General features: G+C 52.0%; 5 protein-coding genes across 5 annotated transcripts; 3 read left to right on the top strand and 2 right to left on the bottom strand.

Moving 5' to 3' along the window:
- Nucleotides 1–935: 935 nt before the first annotated feature.
- Nucleotides 936–3,390, top strand: NEUTE1DRAFT_74442 (eukaryotic translation initiation factor 2 gamma subunit; the record flags this gene model as incomplete). Its single annotated transcript, XM_009858927.1, has 3 exons — nucleotides 936–1,715; nucleotides 1,778–2,764; nucleotides 2,839–3,390. 3 exons carry the CDS (start codon nucleotides 1,198–1,200, stop codon nucleotides 2,867–2,869), a joined length of 1,536 nt encoding a protein of 511 aa, XP_009857229.1.
- A 1,822-nt stretch (nucleotides 3,391–5,212) lies between these two features.
- Nucleotides 5,213–9,512, bottom strand: NEUTE1DRAFT_93142 (uncharacterized protein; the record flags this gene model as incomplete). Its single annotated transcript, XM_009858926.1, has 3 exons — nucleotides 5,213–5,718; nucleotides 5,778–6,625; nucleotides 6,685–9,512. 3 exons carry the CDS (start codon nucleotides 9,500–9,502, stop codon nucleotides 5,629–5,631), a joined length of 3,756 nt encoding a protein of 1,251 aa, XP_009857228.1.
- Nucleotides 9,513–11,673: 2,161 nt separating this feature from the next.
- On the top strand, nucleotides 11,674–13,128 carry NEUTE1DRAFT_93137 (vacuolar ATPase proteolipid subunit C; the record flags this gene model as incomplete). Its single annotated transcript, XM_009858925.1, has 6 exons — nucleotides 11,674–11,809; nucleotides 11,948–11,978; nucleotides 12,055–12,137; nucleotides 12,210–12,325; nucleotides 12,426–12,596; nucleotides 12,683–13,128. 6 exons carry the CDS (start codon nucleotides 11,750–11,752, stop codon nucleotides 12,723–12,725), a joined length of 504 nt encoding a protein of 167 aa, XP_009857227.1.
- A 1,310-nt stretch (nucleotides 13,129–14,438) lies between these two features.
- Nucleotides 14,439–15,975, bottom strand: NEUTE1DRAFT_93136 (uncharacterized protein; the record flags this gene model as incomplete). The annotated part of the gene is made up of 3 exons (XM_009858924.1): nucleotides 14,439–14,638; nucleotides 14,737–15,684; nucleotides 15,759–15,975. 3 exons carry the CDS (start codon nucleotides 15,898–15,900, stop codon nucleotides 14,529–14,531), a joined length of 1,200 nt encoding a protein of 399 aa, XP_009857226.1.
- Nucleotides 15,976–18,483: 2,508 nt separating this feature from the next.
- NEUTE1DRAFT_74432 (uncharacterized protein) lies at nucleotides 18,484–21,209 on the top strand (the record flags this gene model as incomplete). Its single annotated transcript, XM_009858923.1, has 1 exon — nucleotides 18,484–21,209. One exon carries the CDS (start codon nucleotides 18,571–18,573, stop codon nucleotides 20,455–20,457), a length of 1,887 nt encoding a protein of 628 aa, XP_009857225.1.
- Nucleotides 21,210–23,209: the final 2,000 nt, after the last annotated feature.

The following is a 23,209-nucleotide window of genomic DNA, read 5'->3' as shown; positions in this document are numbered from 1 at the left end:
CTGCCCCAGTCCGACATCACGGAGGACAACCTTCGGGCCACTTGGCTCAACTTTTCACAGCGGCTATAATCCCGAGACTGAACCCAAGTTGAACCCTTATTCTCCCAGGAGTGATGAGCCTCACTCTTCGTGAAGATATCGAATAACTTGATGGGAAAGGGTCGAATCCAGGAGGAGACACCTTGTGTCCTAAATTTTGACGCCACGGCCAGGCATTATCCCTTAACCAAGCTTCATAGAGTTGAGACTGTGGCCATGACCAGCATCGTGGGTGCTCCTCAGAGTTGACGACGACAAGCAGACTCGGCGTTGTTGAGTGATGGATCAGCTTATCGACCCGGAAACGTTCGTATGTACGTCGAAGGATGCCGGTGTCAATGGGAGAGGCCGTTGCCGAGTAACGATTGTTCTCAAAGAAAGAAACTGATTTCAATTCGCCGATCGATACAACGTATCCGTTCTCGACGTTCAGGTGATATATTTCCCAGCGTTGATTTGCCGTGTACGCTGTGAGTGAGTTTCTGCCGAAACAGACGGGACAGAGGGTTGGATGAAAGTGTAGATAGCGAACTCTTGATAGGATAGAAGTTCCCAAAGTCACCTCGATGATGTTGAAGTTGAACCGTGACTGAGCTCTGGATTTCATAACCACAGCAGCCAGAGGCGAGTCCTTATCGCACTCTTATCGGCCTTAGTGGGGCAGCGGCAAAGGGCTGGGCGCACGCAGGGCAGAGGTTCGCAGAGCGGAATGTGTGAGGCGGCTCGCCTTGTTGGTCGCAGCTGGCAGCGGCAGCACACAAGCCAAACACAAGTCAAATATCGTCAGAGTCATCCACCAGGCAGGCAGTTTTTCTTCTCAGCCTTCCTCCAACCTTCGCTGTAACCCCACTATTTTGGTCAGGTCCAGTTTTACACTACATACTACCGTCCACCAACAACGCCCGCTATCACAAATATCGCGAGTCCCGTTGCGGAGACAGGCAGTAGGACAGACACCCACATACCCACACCAAGGAGCAGGGTCTGGAAAAGTAGCAAAGCAACTACCAGGCATACACCACCCACTGCACAGTACACAGCAAGAGGGGTTGCTTCACCGAAAGCGAAAAAATTACTGCCCCGCGACACATCCATCCATCGACTTGACGACCCGACCTAACTAACCTCCACACCTCACCTCCATCCACATCCACAATCATGGCTACCAACGGCGACAAGTTCGGCAACGATATCGTCGAGTCCGACTCGGGCTCCGACAACGAGTCTCACGTCGACCAGCACGAGTCCGACAACGAGGTCGAGGCCAAGCCGCGCAAGTCGGCCCTCAAGAAGGCCCCCGCCCCCGTCGTCCAGAGACCTCCCCTTCCTCCCCAGACCGATCCCAAGGACCTCGACGTCAAGACCCTCAGCCCCCTCACCCCCGAGATCATTGCGCGACAGGCCACCATCAACATCGGCACCATCGGCCACGTCGCCCACGGCAAGTCGACAGTAGTAAAAGCCATCTCGGGCGTCCAGACGGTCCGTTTCAAGAACGAGCTCATCCGCAACATCACAATCAAGCTCGGTTACGCCAACGCAAAGATCTACAAGTGCGACAACCCAGCATGCCCTCGCCCGACATGCTACAGGAGTTACAAGTCCGAGAAGGAGGTTGATCCCCCTTGCGAGCGCGAGGGTTGCGAGGGCACCTACCGTCTGTTGCGCCATGTCTCGTAAGTTGTCATGCATAACATCATTTGCGCCAACGAATGACTGACCATGTCCCTCCTCCCAGCTTCGTCGACTGCCCTGGTCACGATATTCTCATGAGCACTATGCTTTCAGGTGCCGCTGTCATGGACGCCGCTCTCCTCCTGATTGCCGGAAACGAATCCTGCCCCCAGCCCCAGACCTCCGAACATTTGGCTGCCATCGAGATTATGAAGCTCGACAAGATCATCATCCTCCAGAACAAGGTCGATCTCATGCGCGAGGAGGCCGCCAAGCAGCACTACGAGTCCATCCTCAAGTTCATCCGTGGTACCGTTGCTGGAAAGTCGCCCATCATCCCCATCTCGGCCCAGCTCAAGTTCAACATTGACGCCATCAACGATGCCATCGTCAACACCATCCCCGTTCCTCCCAGGGATTTCTCCATGGACCCCCAGATGATTGTCATTCGTTCCTTCGACGTCAACAAGCCCGGTGCCGAGATTGACGAGCTCAAGGGTGGTGTTGCCGGTGGTTCCATTCTCCACGGTGTCCTCAAGCTCGGCGACGAGATCGAGATCCGTCCCGGTATCGTCACCCGTGACGAGAAGGGCGACCTCAAGTGCACTCCCATCTTCAGCAGGATCGTCTCCCTCAACTCCGAGGCCAACGACCTCAAGTACGCCGTGCCCGGTGGTCTCATTGGTGTCGGTACCCGCATCGACCCTACCCTCTGCCGTGCCGATCGTCTGGTCGGTTTCGTCCTCGGTCTCAAGGGCCGCCTCCCCGAGATCTACTCCGAGATCGAAGTCAACTTCTACCTCCTCCGCCGCCTTCTCGGTGTCCGCACCGCCGACGGCAAGCAGGCCAAGGTCGACAAGCTCGCCAAGAACGAAGTCATCATGGTCAACATTGGTTCCACCTCCACCGGTGCCAAGGTCTCCGCCATCAAGAAGGATGCCGCCAAGCTCATCCTCACCTCCCCCGCCTGCACGAGCATTGGCGAGAAGGTTGCCCTTTCCAGACGTATCGAGAAGCACTGGCGTCTTATCGGTTGGGCCACCATTGCTGCGTAAGTTTTTTTTATTCTATCAAATACCATGACCGAAACAATCACTAACGTATTTTTCTTTTCTCAAAAAACAGCGGTGTTACCCTCGAGCCTTCCACCTCTTAAGCGAGCGACCAGAAAATATCCAAAGTTTATACATCGCTTGATCAGGAAGAGGAAAATTGAAAGGTTTTTAAATTTTTGGTTGCTCTAATGATGAAATATCCAAAAAGTCGTTGGGGATGATCAAAGAAGAATGGAAACTTGGGCGCGGACACGGAAGGAAACGGCGTAGCGTGGGGAAACCGGGACCTGTGTTTCTAAAACTAGCCTTGTGAAATTTGTACATGGTCTTCTTATTTTTTATCCATCCAAACAAGCATGGGCCGGAGAGAGTAAACGATGAAAAGGGAGCACTCAAGTAGAAAGACTGGTCATACGATTTGTTGAAGAAGATGGGAGAGAGAGGAATGTTGTGTGTGAAAAGAGGAACTTGTGAAGAAGAGAAACACGTTATGTACCGTGGTCTTTTAGGTTTTTTTCTCTTTGTACAAAAAGTCATGTTTTGGTATGGTAGGTACTTTGGGTTTACCAGGTAGTTAGTGGTGAAGGTAGAGAAGATGAACACGTTGATTTTGTCATGGTCCTTGAAATATGGGTTACGGAGTAGTATACCCCCCAACGGGGTCTTTGACATTGTTTGTTTCTAATACAGAGAAAGGTGAGATCGATCATCTTTATCTGAGCCATTCATTGACTGGGTAGTTTACTCGATGCCTTCCTTACTACAAGACGAACTTGTGGGTTTCTATAGTTGTATAATCACAGTTGATTTTACTTAATTGTTTTTCCAGTATGGAGGGAGATTTTACTGGGACGACGACACTGACTGATTGATAGCAGGCGTGGATTTCGATACCTACTTACCGACCTCTAGCTGATGCTTGAGACGTCGCAAGATGTACCGAACCTGTCTGCAGCTACACTACAATGGGTAGATAGAACTTGGTCCGTTTGATTCTTGTTCTCTCTTGACGTACCTCTTTTCACTTTTCTCTATTTCATTGATCATTCCTCTCTTCACTCCCCTCTTCACTCCCCTCTTCACTCCCCTCTTCACTCCTATATATTCAAGCTTACCACAGCCTAATCTATCCCAAGTCCTTTCTGATAATCATGCGTAATCCTTCCAACCCATCCCTTTAAGTTCTTTCCAAAGTCCCGCTACCACCACACTAAATAGCAATAATCCTTAATCACCCCACTAGCCTTATACCAGGTATCACCAGCGCACAATACCCTTCTCTGTTCGGAGGAGACTTGTGCGTGTACAGCCATCTATGTCATGACGATTCATTCGATGACACTCCGAAGCACGAACTAGAACAAAGTTACGACCCGCTTCTTTTTGGTTTATAGGTATGTAGTGTCCCGATACTATATTCTCTGATCGAACGATGAAGTTGCACGCACACGACGTTTTATTCAGATTCTGTTCTTGCCTTTTCTTTTCTTTTCTTTTTTACCTCCCTAATGCCAACCATCTACCATCTATTTGCTCGCATTGTGACGCTGTCATCGTCGTGAATCAGTCATATCAATATCGAGAAACTAAGCTTTGGCTACCTAGGTACTTAGTAGACTCGTTCGTCGGACTTGTGTAGGTAGGTACAGACAGTACTAAACAGGTAGGTAGGTAGGTAGGTAGGTAGGTAGGTAGGTAGGTAGGTAGGTAGGTAGGTAGGTAGGTAGGTAGGTAGGTATGTACCTAGGTAGGTATCGCAAGACAAAGAACAAGAACAAGGTACCGCACTAATCACCTAACCACAAGCTTTTCACCCCTTGATTAGATGTTACAAGTAAAACATTAGTATGTATATTGAGTTGATAGAGATGGATGGATGGATGGTCCTTTAGGGATACTTAGACAGACGAATAAGCGGGAGATGCTACCTATCACAGCTTCTTCCACCGCGCCGAACTGCAGGATTTTTTCAGTACCCGCGATTAGTTCCATCAGTCATAACAGCCATGAATGATAGAAAAGCTTGATTGAATCAATACCTACATATGTGGTTACCTACCTACCTAGTAGTTATTATGCCTTTCTAGGTAGGTAGGTAGTTTCCTGGTGTGCTTGCCCATGTTCGTTATGTGTCATGATGTGTCCAGCACTTTCCTCTCATCTTTTTGGTTTACCCGACTCATGTATTTCTTTCTTTCTTTCTTTCTTTCTTTCTTTCCTTCTTTCCTTCCTCTTGTATCTTGGGAGGGGGGGAGGTAGGTATAGTACCTAGACATCACTTTTTTATTTCCCGATCTCGTTTAGTAGATAAAGATGAGGTTACCGAACAAGCGTAGACATCGCACAATGCATGTGTACTGACTGTAGTAGCAGACGGGTTCAAGTCGTTTTTGCCTCCCCAAGGAACAACAACACCATGGAGACTCTTATGTTCTTGTTAGGATGGAAGAAGAGAGGGTATTAAAAATTCTGGAGAGAGTAAGAGGAAACAGATGAGGAGGAAGGAAGCCTCGGATGAATGTGTGTGTGTGCCGTCCTCCGTTCTCCCTTCTTCATTCCTCCCTTTTTGCTGCTCAAAACCAAACAAGAAAATTTGTAAATGGCTTCTGTGTGGGAAAAAGAATAAACAAGAAATAGTAGAAAAAAAAAAGATGATGACGAAAACAACAATAACAAGGACATCATTGCGATATCTTCGATCCCGCCGTTTCTTCCTTTCTTCGCCGCTTCTTCCATATCCATAATGTTGTTTGTCCTGTGTCCGGGTCCCCATGTCCACCGCCGCTTGCGCGAGATACATATTAAAGCTGCCAGCCCTACACTTAGATACTTAACCAGGAATGATGGTAGAGAAGAACTACTACGCATCCGCCAACTTTTTCTGACTCTTCCAGAAATCGATGGCCTCGATAATATCCTCGCCACGTTCATCTTCATATGCGAACAGAATCTGGCAGTTGTGTTAGCTTCGAGGTGTCCATCACATATGACATTTAGGTTACGGCTCACTTCATGTGTACTGCTGTGTAGCATCCTGATGTTCTTGTGCGGCACAATATGTACCGCCAGGTTATCAATGTTCCTGAGCTCAATAAAGTTGGGCTCAAACGCCAATATCCAAGGATAGCTGAGCGCAAAGGCTTGTGGTGTTCCCTCCCAATCCAGACGCCATTCGGGACGAGCCCTCCATCCGTTGCGGTTAACGAAGAACGAGAACTCGCTGTAGTTGAGGAGGAACTCGCCGTTGAGGCGCTCGATATGGATGGGCTTGACGCCTTCCTTCCTCTGGACAAAATCGAGCGATGTGTCGGCCTGATCGAGAAGGGACTGCGTCTCGAGGGTCTCGAGACTGACAACCTCGAAGCCGCGGGCGCATGCAACGCAAAGCTTGGACTTGAGGAAGTGTACCGATGAGGATTCCGTCGGAATATAGAACTCCTTGAATGGCCGGAGTTCGTCCTGACCGGCGTTGAACATCTTGCTGAGACCCCTCTGCTTCTTGGCGCCGGACATGGCATCGTTCGGCTCGTACACCTTGATCGTAGTTGACAGCGCGGAGCTCTTGACGGCGCACACAAGATGTCGGCCGAGGCAGATGCCGATCTTGAAGAAGTTGCAGTGACTTTGGATCTTCTTGCCACGCTTGGATGAAATCGGCTCGTTGGGGTTAAGCGCATCCAGTTGGTACGAGTATAGAGACTTGTTGGAAAGCACCAACAACAGTGAATACTCTTCCAACACGTCGACTTGGGTGACGTTTTGCACATCGATAACACGCTTCGGTGGTATCTCCTTGGTCTTACGATCGGAGACAAAGATACCCTGGTCCGTACCATAGATGATCTTCCTTCCACCATCTGTATTTTTGTCAGCACAAGAGCTCTGATACTTGACTTGGTCGTCCTAAAGTGCTTACCGAACGGCGTGGCGCAGTTGACCTTGTTGGGGCCGGCAAAGTAACCATACGATATTATCGTAGTGTTCAAGAAATCCGCACGGGCCCTGAGCTGCTGCTGGGCGGCATCGATAAACTCGAGCCATTTCTGTCGTCCTGCCTGATTCGATGCGTACACCGTTAGTTCGTAGCCGTTCTTTCCAAGATGTCGGAACGTGATCGGCCACCCATCACCCTTCTTGGCGTCGGTAGTAGTGCGTAGAGCAGGCAGCAAGCTTGATGAAGACCTTTTGACAGCCCCTGAAGGAATGATTTCCTCCATTTCCTTGATAGAAAGTAGCTCCAAGGGTATAGGTCTGCGGTATGCCTTGATTTCTTCTGTCTTGCCAACCTGTTTAATCTTCACAAGGAGAACTGCGTGATCAAACAGGAAAGCCGTGAGATCAGCATTTTCTGTTGGCGACTTCTTGAACTGAGCCTTGTATACAAGCTCACGACCCTCGTTCGTAAGCTTGAGGTCCATCTTGTCGTTGGGACGGAACTTGAGCTGCTCGTGCAGACGGCGCAGGTTGAAGCGATTTTCAGCCTTGCCCGACTCCGCGTTAACCCTGCTCAAGAGATCTCTGATCATAGTCAGGACCTTGGGAAGATCCTCCTTGTCCGGATTACCTTCTTCCGTATACTTGAGAACGTTTTCTAGAAGTAGAGGATATCTCGCCAGACGTGTGGTTGGCTTGGTGAGGTAACCGTTCAGCTCCAGCTTTCTCGACTCTCTGCGGCGTTCAACCTCGTCCACAAATCTTGCAAAGTCCTTGTTGATGGACCGTTCGTTCTCGAATTCGAATTTGCCTTCCAACTGCTTCGCACCGTAAAGGATGAATGGTTCGAACTGAGGGACAAATTCCAAAAAGATATCTCCAATGTTTTGAACGACTGGAGTCTTTTGTTGCCGTTCAGTGAGACTCTTGGCGAACTTTGAACTGACGCCGTGAATGCTTGGAGGATCGATAATGTTGGTGAAGATTGTCCGTACAACGCGCTCCCGCCGTTGTAGAGGAATCGGAGAATGGCCGTTAATCTTGCCCTTGAGAGGGTAGATCCAGAAATCTCGCAAATACTCGAGATCCTTGACAAAGTCCCTTTCTGTGTAGCAGATCTCACTGATAACCTCTTGCCTCTTCTTTTCTCTGTCGCCGATACTGTCCGCAATTTCCTTCGGTACGCTGTTAATCCACAACTTTTGCTCGTCGGTCTGGTCAACATCGTCATCGTTGACCGCGGCTTTTCCTTCTTGCTTGAGGCCAATTCCTCCCTTCAGGTTCAGCTTGGCCATTTGCTCGAGACGGCGAGGGCATGCGATAGAGTAGCAGAGCTGATCGGGTGTGCATGTTGGAGAGTAACATTCGGATAGCAGGACAAAAACACCATTGACCGCTGGCTTCTCGTCATCGGTCAGTGTTTCCCTGAATTGGTACATTTCGTAGGTTGAATCTCTCAAGCGGTGTTCGTATGTAACATCGTGGAAGAACTTTTGGGCGTCCAAAGCTCTACCCAGCAACAGGGCCAAGTTTCGATCCGTCGTCCTGATAATGTATGACAGCACATCGACGGCTTCGGCACCGCTGAAAGCGTTCTTGTAGGTCAGTTCGTTCTTGGTCCTATCTCCTACAACAATCTTGCGCCGGAACGTTTCGGCCACGCGGGACAGAAGAGCCGGGTATACCAGAGGCATCCTGATCTTGACGGTAACGGGCCGGTCGCCCGTCATGGACGATGCGCCGCCCGAGTAGCGATGTACCAAGGTCCCATCTTCGTTCCGTTCCGTCGGCGCTATCGAAGGAGCGATAGTAGACGCCATGGACATGGTTCGCCCATTCGGGTCGACGGTTGTCGTGGACGTGATGCTGACAGTTCTTCCCGACTGGCTTCCGGGAGCTGGGTATTGCGAAGGGGTAGGGCCATGGTCTGGGCTGGATCCTGGTGCCCTCCTGTTGGGTATGACTCTTCCACTAGGAGTTTGGTGGGCATCGCGGTCGTATGAGGGGTAGCCGGTCATGGACATGGCACGGTCTTCCATATGCCTCTCGGGCACAATGCGCCCCTGTGCGGTTGTCCGAGCCGAGCTCCCAGTGTATTGAGCCTGGCGGAAAGCGTTGGCTGGCGACTGTTGCGGGGTCGAGCCCTGATACATTTGTGGCCGGGGAACGCTCGCAAGCGACTGTGATCGGTAGGGGTCGGAGTTCAAGGCCGGCGCCGGTCTGCCCCCCGGCTGGTTGTAATAAGCCTGGGCAGGAGATCGCGAGGCATTGTTGTAGAAACCCTGGGGCGCAGGGCCCCTAAGAGAATCGGCCCTCACAGAGTCGCCCCTCGGAGCATGTTGAGGGGGGTAGGCGCCAGGAGGGGGTCGTCGCGCCGCTTGTTGTTGTTGTAGGTACTGAGCAGAGGGAACTTGCTGTCCGGCGGAGACGGAGCGCTGGCTCTGGCCGTATCCATTCGTGTCAAGGCGCGCCCGGGGGTCACCATAGCCTCCTCTTTCCCCTGATCCACTGCCTCCTCCTCCGGGTCCGCCGGACGGTGGGGGGCGCTGTTGCGGCGGTCTCTGCATGGAGGCTCCCGACGTGGACGACATGGTATGGGTTCGGCCCTCGTTGAGGTGCATCATAGGGGGTGGGACGGAGGAAGTCATGGTGTGCGATCGGCCGGGGGGCGGGGCGGCGCCGAAGATGTTGGAGAAGGCGGCATCTCGTTGTCCATAGCCGTCACCACCGCGACTGCCGGGGGGAGGGCCGTACTGCGGGTGATTGGATCGGGACCGGGGGTCTTGATGATAGTCGGCCATGACGGCGGCGGCGGGCGGGCGGGCGGGCGGGCGGGCGGACGGCTGGCGAGGGAGGCGAGTCGGGTGGTGCTGCTGGTGCGATGCAGGCTAGAGGTTGATGCGAGGTGCTCGCTCGCTCCGTCGCTCCTGTCGTAGGTATTTCGATTGTTCTTCGGTCGGCGGCGGTGCTCGGGCGCTGTACAGGTACGGTAGGTAGGTAGGTAGGTAGGTAGGTAGGTCTGATGGACAGGTCGATTCGGTAGAGGTACGACTGTGCAGGCAATCTGCAATCTACTCGCCAAGTGTAGCCGACCACCTGCGCAGCGAGAAGCACGGCCTTCAGTTGGTCTACCTCTCTGTCGTCGATTGGAATACGGTAGACGGGGACGGGGACGGGGACGGAGACGGAGACGGAGAGGGGGGGAACTGAAGGGTCAAGGTCGCCAATGTACGGGTACGGGGCTGGAATGTCGAACTACACTCCTACAGCCAGGGCAGAGGTGTGCGGTGGATGATGGCTGATGGGATGGCTGATGGGACCCGACCGAATGACCGACCACTGAGCGCAGGGCTTCTACAGGGGCCATTTGCAATCAAAAGTGGAGCATCAGGAACCGGCGTGGGCTTTGATCTGGTCGTCCTTGGTTGGTTCAATCTGGATCAACGACGGGACTCTTGACCACAGCTAGCTAGAGTAACTTTTGATGTTCAGATGTTAGAGGTAGGTTCAGGTGAAGAGGCAGATACGCCAAGCATGGCAGTGGTCTGGTCAAAAATGAGAAACATCACGATACAACAAGAACGTGAAGATGGAACGTCAAGATGGAGGGAGGAGGGTGGTATTATTCTAGATGGGCTGTCCTATCACATCCCCCGTTCTTGATAGCTTGTCCTGCCCGTGTTGGCTGTGCCGCCAGATGGCCGATCAGTCGGATTGTTTACGAGGGTGCAGCAAAATACCTATGCCCGCGTGCGCTCCGAGGTCGTTTTGTTGCACTTCCGGGCGGTTGTGATGCGGAATGGGGGCTGATGTAGTTACTGGGAGAAGCCGTGTAGATGCGTAAAAATCCATGTCCAGGTCAACTTTTCTAGTTCTGGTTCAAGAGATTTTAACCAAGTAGTTCAGCGAGATGAACTGGGTTGATGTTCAGCTAGCAATGGGGAGATGGAATTCCGCGAGCTGTTCTGGTCTTCTGGTCAAAGCTAAATGTCACTTGTTGCTCGGTGGTTTGGCGATCCACCAGGTCAGAACGTTGTTGTTCCTAGAATTGCGGGGAGGCGATTCCCCGTCGACTAGGGGCACAAAAGGGGTTCAACTTATTACAACTTTGAGTCCATCCTTGACTGTTTTTGGAATCTGCGATAGAGCATCATCACCCAGTATAGAGAATTTCTCATCCAAGTGGCACGGCGTTGGATAGCGATGATGCCATTGGCACTGAGTAAGGCTGAGGAAGTGTGAAAGACTCGACGATATGATTCCATTGTTAGGTGGTTGGAGGCAACCCTACCTCCAATCAAGTCAATCCTACTGTCACTGTGTTCGTCAAGCGGGGGTTCGTATGGACAATGAGAGGATTACCCGAAATGTCAGAACACCATGCAATGTCTTTAACGCACTGGTTCAAGTACGGTTGAGCTTACACAAATAAGGGGAAAAGATGAGAAGGTCACCTAACGGGACGCATTTGGCGACACCCGGGCTTCATGTTTCCGTCTCAGCTTGAGCAACTGTTGTTCAATTCGCATCCATCTACCTAACTTGTGCCTTCCAGAGTTCGGTCAATACACAACTCGGATGATGCCATGCCGCTGAGTTAAACCCGAGACGCTCAGCCAAACAGATGGCTAGTCTTCATTAAGTCAATTGGAGGCCGTCGCTGTGTACCAATTCCATCATTGCCCGATGAGTGTCAAAGTTCATCACGGGCATCCATCTTGCAGTGATGTTAATACACCAGTCGAAAGCGAAGCCTGCATGCACCAAAGATGTTCCTGAGCTTGCACGTGACTGTACACGCTAACTGTCTGGACGCCAAGCCAGCCTGGGGCAGGCGGCAGTGGTCCAAGCTTCCCGCTGCATTGCTGGAGTGCGTCGTTGCGTCGGCTGTCTCCATTGTGAACCAGGAAGCAGTGTCTCGAGTCTCCAACTGACGAACATCCCGCTCGACCTCACAGCGCCTGGCTCCCAACGTTTACCAGTTTCCCTGCGCTTCATACTGTCGTCGCCAACATACTGATTCAGTCTCTTGTCTATAAGCTATAACCATGGCCGAAATCATGGCCGATTCGGAACTTGCCCCCAAGTTCGCGCCGTTCATTGGCATGGTACGTCAACAGCAGCCGCGAAACCACCCATCCCCGGTGGCCAACAAGGTGCAGCTAGGATAGGAAGGGACATCACCACGCAACTGTCACTCGACAAGAACAACATCCAGGTCCACTAACAATGTTCTCTCTGACCAGGCCGGCATCGCAGCCGCCATGATCTTTGGCAGTACAGTTCTCCCAATTCCCAACTTCACGCCTTACCAACATCACAAACGCTGACCATGTCGTTTCCAATTTCACAGGCGCGGGCGCTGCATATGGCACAGCCAAGTCTGGCATCGGTATCGCCGGCGTGGGTACCTTCCGGCCGGACCTCATCATGAAGGTTAGCTCCCCTCTAGCAACATGGCTACAGTACTCATCTGCAGAGACTAACATGCTCTCCTACGACCGATAGTGCTTGATTCCTGTCGTCATGTCCGGTATTATTGCCGTTTACGCCCTCGTTGTAGCTGTCCTGATCGCACAAGATCTCGGGCCGCCAGGATCAGGCCAACATTACAGCTTGTTCAAGTACGTGTCATGACCGACGACGTCTCTGGGTTTACAGAGTCAGGTTATGGATATCACATATCCTGTGAAGGGCACAACTAACGCTCCGTTCTCACCACAGTGGCTTCATGCATCTCGCATGCGGTCTTTCAGTCGGCCTCACCGGTCTCGCCGCGGGCTATTGCATTGGTATCGTAGGCGACAAGGGCGTCCGTTCATTCATGCTACAGTCGAGGATCTTTGTCGGCATGGTTTTGATCCTCATTTTCGGCGAAGTCCTCGGTCTTTATGGGTAAGATTTCAACTAACTAACCCCCCCGCTGGTGAGCTATCGTTTCAGAGTTATGAACAATATGCTGACCAAGGTTTGGTGCTTAGCCTCATTGTTGCCCTCATCCTCAACACCAAGAGCAAGGGCTGAATATTCGACTTCGAATTGAGTTGTCGAGGGGCAACAATCCCAGACAGAAATCGAGAGAAAAGGAAGGTCGTGGTTTACTATCGGTGTACACAAACTTGGTATGAGCACAAGAACTGGACGGAACATGCGCTCCAACAACAAAAGAACGAGCCTTGTTCAGGAAAGGATGAGACGTACGACAGCTGAATGAATGGGTACATTGGGGGCGCTAACCTGAAAGTGTTTAGCATTTTGGCCTGGCGTTTAAACGGGATTGCTGCTGCTACTTGGCTTATTTGTTTTGGGTTACGGTCTTGGTCGGGCCGAAGTAGAAATATAGAGGCAGAAGTCAACATCATTAATGTTGATGGTACGACATGCCAGCACCTGTGTCTTTGGCATTTCATCCCATCTGGTCTTGTCATCGCATAAAAGAACCCTTATCCTGTTACCTTCTTCATCCTCGATATCTCACTCGTCAATTCTGATGGTGCCCTCAGCCCTCAAACCTACTTACCGTGACAACATAGATAGGCTATGAAAGAGACTATGAGCAACGCTATGGGACTAGATTAAAGCAGAAACGCAGTGCAATAAATCCTAAATGTAACGGAGGCATTGGTAGTTCATCACCACATTCGGACATATAAAAGTCACCTTACCACTTATGCCTTGCCAATTGATATACACAGACGATGACTCGTATTACTAACAACACACGTGATCACCATCAAGTTATCTCTTCCGGGCTCCGGCACTAGAAAAATGACTCGGGAGAAAATATTTTGGAGAATAGATCAACTGACACTGCCTCGAGACTGCCACTAAGACCACATACAAACTAAACTCAATGTGGAGTTTTACACGAAGATCGGTGCGTGATCGTAACGTTGAATAACAAAGACTTTTCCAATTTATCTCTACGTTTTTTGATTCTTCCCTAGCATCATGCTTGTACATGGCTGAACATCAACAAATAGCTAACCTAGCTAGCTAGACCTTCTTTATCATCCACCATAACTTCCTCCCATGCCTTCGAAAAAAAAAAAAAAAAAAACACGAAAAAAAACATCGACATTGCTCATATCAGTCATCAATCTCAAGTCCATTGCCAGAATCTTTCCAACAACCTCCGTCCCAGACAACATTTCACATCATCGGCAAAGCACCACGGTAGGGAAACAAAAAAAAAAACGCCATCATGCAAAAAAGTGGGACGGACAATGTCACACAGCAACAGACAGAAACGTTCATCTGTTGACCCGAGAGATCAAGCGAGAGGTCAGAAACCGTTTGCCCATGCAGAAATGAGAAAAGGAAACTGAAGGAGAAATGAAGACAAGGAAAAAATGAAGAGGAAAAACGAAAATTTGGGAAAAGAATCAGATGCTACTGCAAATCGATCCCGTCGCGACAACCCAAGCTTGTGGGCATGCTTCAGTTTTATCATACCATATCCCCTTTTTTTAATTGGACAGAAGAAGGAAGAGAGAAAAAAAAAGAAGAAACAGAAAGGGCAAGAAATTTGAAATGAAAGAAGAAAAGGAAAAGTCAAAAGCAAAGAGAACCCATTGCAAAACGCCGTTGGATGATGCGTCGTGTCGTCCAGCGAGGTGAGGAAGAATAAGACGACAGGGGAAAACTGAAGGAAAAGGAAATGGAAATCGATAAAAGAAAAAAAAGCGGAAAGCACGAAACTCGTCTCATCATGATGGCTGATTGATGAACACTCTTCAGCCTTGCTGTCTCTGAAGTTGCTGCTGCTGCTGCTGCTGCTGCTGCTTCTTCTCGCCGCGACACAAGCGGCATACAGCCAGCCCGACGCTATCGCGCCCGCATGCCGAGCCGGAAAGGCAGCTTGCTGGTGCGCGTTTCCATGTTCTTGCGGAACCGGCGCCAGCCCGGTTGGCGCTCTTCTTGTTCTCTCGTGAGGTCTGTTTTTCCAGAGGGTTAATAAAATCAAGTCTGCTGACTGGGGAAAAAGAAAAGGAAACTTTTTTTGAAAAAAAAGGAAAGGAATAGACAAACGTACTCAGAAACAGATCCCACCGATGGTTCTCCTGAATCAAGATATCGCCATTCTCCCTCGCCAGCCTCTCCCGCCGCGCTTTGGCCGCCGCTTCCTCGCCTACCAGGTACGGATCCTCGAGCGGTCGCGGGCGGGCCGCGTTGTTGCTCGGGTTGGGGTTATTACGCTCCTCTTCGATGCGATCGAGAGCCCGTCTGAGACCGTCCAAGTTCGTGGTGGAGGCGTTGGCTGCTGCGCGCCTTTGCGCGACGTTTTGGTATTGGCGGAGGTTGGGGTTGGAGGACATGGATGAGAGGGAAGGGATGCGGAAGTCGCCAAGCACCGGGAAGTCGGTCCGCGACGGCGGGCCGGAGGGTACCGGGGGAAGACCGACCCTGGGAGGAGGAGGAGAGCTGGAGTTGGTGGATCGGGAGGGGGTGTCTGGGGTGGTCTGGGCCCGGGTCCGGGTGCCGGCGACGGGACGGGAACCGGCGTTGGTGGTGGTGGTGGGGAGGGAGGTGGAGCTGGCGGCCGCGCTAGTCCTCATGTTGGTGGTGCTCCGATTCTGGTTGTTTCCGAGCCTGGCAATGGTGCTCGAACTGTCATTGGCGGCCGAATTGGTACCGAGGCGGTTTCGGTGTCGTGTTGTGCTGGTGGTAGTTGCAGTAGTGGTTTCGGAAGTAGTTCTGCTACCGCTAGTTCTACTGGCGGTTCTTGAGGTACCCCGAGAAGTACTGCCGGACGAAGTCTCGGTGGCAGCCCCGGCACGGGTACGGGTGCGACTACGTTCGCGGCGGGGCTCTTCCGGCGGATCGGGAAGTGTTGCGGGAACTAGAGAGGAGAGGACCCCGAGCCGGCCAGCCATATCCCATCCTGCAGCTGGCGGTGAGTAAGGCGGTGCAGGCTCCGCCGGAAGGTTGTATGGATCGGCATACGAGTACCGATCCGAATGGTAGGAAGGCACCTCGGAGACTAGATTGTAAGTATTCAACTATCAGTGCATGTGTTTATTGAACGAAATAGTGAATCTGGTTTGGTGAACTTACTGTAAGAAGGTGCAACGGAGCGAATTGAGGCGGTCTCGGCCATCTCGATCATAGAAGGGAAACGGCGAGACGGTGCTTGAGAGGCCATCTCGATCATAGATGGGAAGCGGCGAGACGGCGCCTGAGTAGCAGTGGTAACCATGATTGCTATTTCCTACGATCCTCTTGTCGACCCCAAGCTACAAGTAACTAAGACAGAGAGGGAGGAAGAATGCAGAACGGAAAGAAGGTTGGGGAGTTGCTGCCAGCGGACGGGGGGAAAAGGAAGGCCAGCTGAGCGCGGTGACGGTGAAGCAGTGCAGTGTAGGTGAACGGCAACCAGCACAGACTTGTTACTCCAACGTGCTAGACGACACAATTACCTGATCTCCTGTAGCAATTCCAACGTTGTTCAAAGCGGGGAAACGAAGCCTTTGACGCAGAGAACGGGGGAGAGGAAACAATGAAACATTGAGATGAAAGAAGACTCGAAGAGGGCAGAAGAGCAACAGATAACCTTTTTAAAGCTTCTGCGAGACCAAGACGCGGGGAGGTTTTGGGAGGTAACAAACTCGTTCGCCCGGGTCGCTCGACAGCACCAACTCCCGTCCAAGCTCGAACCCTGGTCTGTAGACCTGTGCAGCTGCTGGAGCTACCTACCTTGCCTACCCCAGCCCAGCAAAGGCCCAGTCCCATCGACCCCTACCTTCGCGGCTGCGAGGCAGTGTTGTAGCAGCTCCGTACAGTGGCCCAGTGTCCAATACATAATAGGTATGTACACGTCCCAAGGGGAAAGTAACCAGAACGGGGTTTAATCAGGGGCCAAGAAGTTGATTGTGGTGACACGTGAGAAACGTTGTAGGAGAACCCAATCAGAGGAAGAGGCAACGCGGCCAGCGAGGCTTACCGTCGGGGCTAGGTTCGGACCATGTTCTGGAAACGGGAAGAGAGAAAGAAAACGATAATCTGACCAGGGGAGAGACACGCAGGGCACACACTCACGCAGCACTTCATCGGCAGCCTGGACAGGCAAAAAGAAGGAACAAGCAGGCAAGGCAGCTCTAGCGCACCTCGCTGCCGGGTACATACGCCAACAAATGGAAAGGTGTGAACCCTGGCTGCGTGGTGGTGATGGTAATAATAATGATGGTGGTGGAGCATGGGCTTCAGAAGAACGAGACTCAACGCCATGGAGTGTTTGGGTAGGTTTGTGGCTTTCGATATGGAAAATGGAGGGGGCTGCGGGGTTTTGGTTGGAAGCTTGGCGCCGCAACTGCATGGATTGCTTCCTACAAGAAAGAGACCTGACCTCGGTCCGCCAAAGAGCAGAAAGACTGCGTTGAACGAGGGGAAAATGCACAGCATCAAGGTACCGGGCCACGTACCTGACGGCTGGGCTGCAGACACAACCGCAAACACATGATGCGTGGTCGACACTCACTTGACTTCATATTTGTGTCGCTTTGTGCTTGTCTGGGGATGCATGTCTTGGGCCCGAGTTCGAGCTCGATAAGTTGGAAGTTGTTTCGAAACATGGAGATAAGAAGCGGATATGTATGGATAGGTAGCCATTGTAGGTATCCTTCCATTGTATAAGTTGCACAACGGCAATTGGCAACCCCGAGTGTGCCGGCCGATTGACCCCGGAACCCCGTATCCACGAGGTTGGATACGGATATAGCATCCACCTTGGAATGCCACCGAAGCTCCTCAACTTCATCATTGTATGGGGATGCCGTCGTCAAATTTGGAGCCGGGGCTGAGTGCGTCATGGACGATGTACGGCCCTGGAGGAGCCGCTGTTGCAGCCGTCTCCATGACATACACATACATATTGGTAGTGTAACGATTCTTGTTGCAAACTGGAAAAGGCGCGTTCTTCAGCTTGTTATCGGAAAACGGCACATGGGCCGGGTTTCCGGGCCGGCCACTTAGGTCTTGTACCTGCAGTTGATCGTCCACGGTAGCCAAGAAAAGACCCTCCTCGACCCTGTGGCGTGCGAGGTGTACACTAGGTACGAAAGACGCGGGAGTTAATAACAGCCGGACACACATTCTTTGCTTCTTCTCGCATCGAAGCCAAGGACCCAGCAAGGTCCACACCAAATCCAAAACATCTCAGCGGTAAGAATCAGGACTCGGTCAAGCGGAGCTGGAGAGGTTGGCTGAGGCAGGCTGAGGTTGGGTACATACACAGTAGCTCGGAGTATGTGAAACTCACTACAGAATCCACCACCTGTATGGAGTTCTGCTTGGTCACTGAATTTCCGGCGGCTGACCAACAGTCGGACTATACTCGCCGTGGGAACAAAGGCAATCCAATGCCATCGAAATTTCGGAATTTGATACACGAAGCACGGTGCCAAGGCAACGTTGGTATCTAATCTTTGGTCAGCAGGCACCCCAACCTGGAAGCCCACAGTACTATCATAAGTCTCTCGTCCACATTTCCTTCAGTTTTTATCTGATTGCACCATCATGGTTGAGTGTTGGTCGGTGTTATTCAGACCATGTGCTCACCTACCAAATCGGACGGTGATTGGGAAGTTTCACGTGCCTGTGCGTCGAGGTACATAATACGCGAGCTCCGGTCACGCCCTCAAGCGACACTGACAAGGGAAGTGAACTCTCAGAGCCCGTGGCAGGCATATCGATAAGCGTTGCCTGCCGAGGCCGGCGGGTACCCTGATGGGCCAACTCAACGCCCGTCGGCGCTATGACAAACAGCAGACTACAGACGAACCGACACCGACATTGCAGTTGCATAGTATATGACATTACATCAGAAGCCATATTTGTTACGTATAGTGTTACACATCGGTACGCCTTCGTGATGGCTGTCAAAGCCTCAATCCTTGTCGCCAGTGCCATTGCGACACTGGCACGGGCAGCGCAGCCCGGAGCTGCATCTCCCATCGCCGCGCCTATGCGAGACCTCGTCTGGGGCAAGCTCAACTTCCTCCACACGACAGACACCCACGGCTGGCATGGCGGACATCTACAAGAAGCACAGTATTCGGCTGACTGGGGTGATTACATATCCTTTGCCGAACATCTTCGAAAAGAAGCAGACGGACAGGGCGTTGATCTGCTCCTTGTCGACACCGGCGATCGCGTCGAAGGAAATGGACTTTACGATGCCTCGAATCCCAAGGGGAAATACTACTATGACATATACCGCGAGCAGGACGTCGACATCATATGCACGGGGAACCACGAGCTGTACCATGCCTCGACTGCCGATGGAGAACACCTGCGGACCGTCCCGAACTTCCAGGACAAGTACGTTGCGTCCAATCTGGACTACATCGACCCTAAGACGGGACTGCAGATCCCCATGGCGCAGTGGTACCGCAAGTTCCAGACCAAGAACCAGAAGCTGACTATTGTCGCCATGGGTTTTCTTTTCGACTTTACCGGAAATGCCAATAACACAGTGGTACAGCCCGTGAGGGAGACCATCAAGGAGCAGTGGTTCCAGGACGCCATCCGGGAGAATCCTGATGTGTTTGTGGTGATTGGTCACGTCGGCGTGAAGATGCCCGAGTTCAAGGAGATCTTCACAGCCATTCGTAAGCAGAATCCATTCACGCCCATCCTGTTCTTCGGCGGCCATGTGCACGTGCGTGACGCGACGGCGTATGACTCCAGATCGTTCGCTATCGCCAGCGGCCGTTACTTTGAAACGATCGGCTGGATGTCGGTGGACGGTGATCTGAAGAGGGCAACCAAGGACGTCGTCGTTGCTGCTGTCAATGACGATGAGCCGTCTTCGACTGAGGCTGCGGAATTCTCGTTCCACCGTAGGTACATTGACAACAACCTACTGGGTCTCTACTATCACACCGGGTTGAACAAGTCCACATTTCCTACAGACCACGGCCGAAATGTGTCACAAATGATCGCCCAGGCCCGCAAGGATCTCGATCTGGACTACACGTTCGGCTGTGCACCAAAGAACCTGTGGATGACGAGGGCGCCCTATCCCTCCGAGGACAGCATCTACACGTGGCTCGAGAAGGAGGTTCTTCCAGAGATCGCCATCAACGACGACAGGAAAGATGTCCCTCGCCTGGTTATCATGAACACCGGTGCCATCCGGTTCGATGTCTTCAAGGGCAAATTTACCAGAGATACAACGTATATCATCTCGCCCTTCCTCAGCGTCCTCAACTACATCCCCGACATCCCTTACGAGGTTGCCAGTAAAGTTATCGGCTTACTCAACAACGCCGGGCGGATCATGGAGGAGCATGCTCCTATGGATGCTCGATTTATGGCCATCCCGGAGCAATTCGCCATCACACAGGACATTATTCATGAGAAGCCAATGCCTTCGTTCGCGAGTGAGGGTATTGTGGACGGGCAAAAGCCCCTGTCAGGTGATGGCGGCTCTAAGAAGGAGCCCGTTTTGATCGAAGGCTATACGACAAAGGATGATATTGGTGACGATGGCGATGATGCTATCCACTCTGCCATTAACTTCTATGTCGTGCCTAACTGCATCCAGGCCGAAGTTGGGTTCTCGCCCAAGGAGGAGGGCGAGAAGCCTGAAAGGGTTGATCTCGTTTTCTTTGATTTCATTCAGCCATGGGTCATGGGTGCGCTGAAGATCTCCGGAGGCGATTACACTAATGATGATGCCAAGAGATATGTCAATGGAACCTTTACGGAATTGATGGCGGGCTGGATTAAGGAGAACTGGCCTGCTAACTGTTAGGCACAGCAGCCATATTGTTCATAATCTCACTGGCATGGGAAACTGAAGGCACGGCGACCTGAGACGGGGCTCGGTCATGCGGTACGGGATATGTCACATTGGCGGCGTCTATTTCTTGATGACTAGGTTGGATTGTGGGATCGAATATGAATTATGAACGGGATAATGATTTCAGAATGTAAATAACAATGGTAACATAGCGAGTACTGTGCGCAAAACGAATATAAACCCAGCACTTGAGCTGAACCTGGTTGTTGAACCCGCCAAAGTATCATGTATCCCATTACTTTGCGCCTTGAACGCCGCGCCGTATCCGTGTAAATGCTACAAAACGAACCATCACCATACCCGTGCAACCGACATGTGCCCCCTTCTCCTTTTCTCACACCCAATTGCAAGTCGTTTCAGTCATAGCCAGGCTACAACTGATCCAACAGCCTCCTCCTCCTCCTGTCAATAAGCTCCTGCGCAACCTCCTCCATCGTAGGAAGCTCCCACTCCGGCAACGGTTCCCATCCAGGAGGCGGCTCCAATCCCGCCGCCGCCTTCGCCAGGTTCTCAAACGCCTGCCTCTCCCTTGCCGCCTCATACGCCAACAGCTTCTCGTCCTCTTCGTCTGGCGCATACCCGTAATACGCCGCATCCACCTGTTTCCTCAGATCATCCCTCGTCTCCAACGGCTTCTCATCATCCTGCTTCGCCCTCGCCGCCGCCTCAAACAGCTCCTTCACACCGGGTAACTCCCTCGCCCTGCCAAAGTACTTGTACCCCCTCCCTCCACCAGGTATCTCCCGCCCGGCTTCGTCGTACACCTTCCCTCCCGAACGCATGTAGTTCGGTCCGCCCAGGTTGCGGATCTGCACCTCCCACATGTGTTTTTCTCTCATGAGCTTGTTGATCTCATCGTTGAGGTCGCGGATCTGGTAGTCGGATAGGGCTGGGTCTTGGATGCGAGACACCTTGCGGGAGATTTCCTTGAGGACTTGGCCTCGCCACTTTTCGCATGCGGGGATGCTGTCTTGCTCGGTGATGGAGCGCGGGCGGCGCGTGCGCCCGGCGTCGATGATGCCCAGGTCGGCGGCTTGCGCTTCGCGAAAGCGGAAGAGCATCGACTGGGCTTTTTCGGAGTTGCGTGCCTGGGTTGGGACATTGTTTAGTACACGGATTGTACAGATGGAAGAGTCGAACAGTGGGATTAATCAGGAACATACCATTTTGGATGGTGGTTATGGGTTGCGCGGGGGAAATTAGGCGTCGAAAGGTATTGTGATTGATAACCTAAGCTTGCTCCTGAGACGAGGCAAGTAGGATCGGCTGGAGATTGAAGGCGCAGTGGGAGGTCTAACTGAACTGTGGCCAGCCGTGGATTTTACGTATTGCCGGAAATTCGAAGATGATGTACTGGTAGTGTACAAAACAGAAGGCTGCAAGGCTGTGATGCCTCGTTTGTTTGGTGGTGTGGCGTTTCTGTGATTGTGGCCCGAGCTCCACTGCAGATGATTAACGGGCGCCGCAATTCGAACGCGTCCGTCCTGAATCTCGACCTGCATCCAACAGTCACCAGATTGATTACCTCTACACCTCAAACTTCTCCCATTCGAACCACGAAAATTTACAGCCACCCTTAGAACGTGGGATTCTACTCCGTTGCCGCAGTATCGCGCGACTTTGGAAGTCACTGCAAACTTGAGAGGCTCGGTTTGGTTTGGCTTCCAGCTGAGCAACTCCTCCCACGTCTGGCGTGGCGGCGATGCGCGAGGATGCACATCGCTCTTTTGAATAAGCATGCGAACCGAGGTCTACCTATGGAGCGAGCCAACATTCTAATCACCATCCTTTCCTATATTCCCATTCCTTCGTCAATGCTTTCGACCCTTCATTTCTGCAACCTCAATCTATCAGCGCCTGGCAACGAACCCTCTTCGAATCACAACCACCCCTCCTCAAGTCACACCTTCAGCTACCTATCACGAACTCACTTACCACTTTCTAGTTCAATTGCCACTTCTTTCATCTCCTCATGGGGCCCTGCAGTGAAGAAGACCATCACAATTCAGGGTGTCTTGATTCTACCGATAGGGGCATCTTCCCTCTTCGAGGAGTCGACGAACCATCTGGCAGAAGATGAAAGCCCAACAAGAACGGATATCTGAGCAGACCTCTTCGACAACTCGTACCCCACAACTTTCTGCACTACTTCCACCATACTTTAACATTTCCTCTCCTCCCTTCCTCATCAGGTCACAACCACCCCCCATCCGGACATGTGTACACCTGGTCCTCTGCTCTGGACCCGGTCCGGCTGTAGCCTCAACCGTCTACCCAGCATGAACGTCTCACAGCCAGCCTTATAAATCGCCGAATCCTACCCATGGAGTGGTTCTTAACCAGAAGTTACGAACCCCTTACCCTATGGAAGGATCGGGGCTTGGTTGCCGCAAGGCTGGATGTCCCGTTTTGGTTTTCCAAGACGGGCATCATGCGAGATACGCTCTGCTAGCTGTCGAGGTTATCAGTCGGCCTTGGTCCAGAGCGACAGGATCATCTTTGCAGGCGTCTGGATGAAGAACAAGTGTTAGTGTGGCCGTCCTTTCCACAACTTGGAGTAGCTGGGACGCGCACCGCGCACCAAGCACTACCATTGCCGCCACGATGCCTGGCTGGGAAAGTTACTCTCACCGAAACTCTCGACTTCACCAGCAAGGGTTCGTGTCCAATTATAAGCGTGAGGCAGAAGGGTTTTCATGTGCTT

Source organism: Neurospora tetrasperma (assembly GCF_000213175.1).
Source record: "Neurospora tetrasperma FGSC 2508 unplaced genomic scaffold NEUTE1scaffold_81, whole genome shotgun sequence".
Taxonomy (NCBI): domain Eukaryota; kingdom Fungi; phylum Ascomycota; class Sordariomycetes; order Sordariales; family Sordariaceae; genus Neurospora; species Neurospora tetrasperma.
Note: the sequence above shows the minus strand (reverse complement) of the source record. Positions and strands in the feature narration are given on the sequence as shown.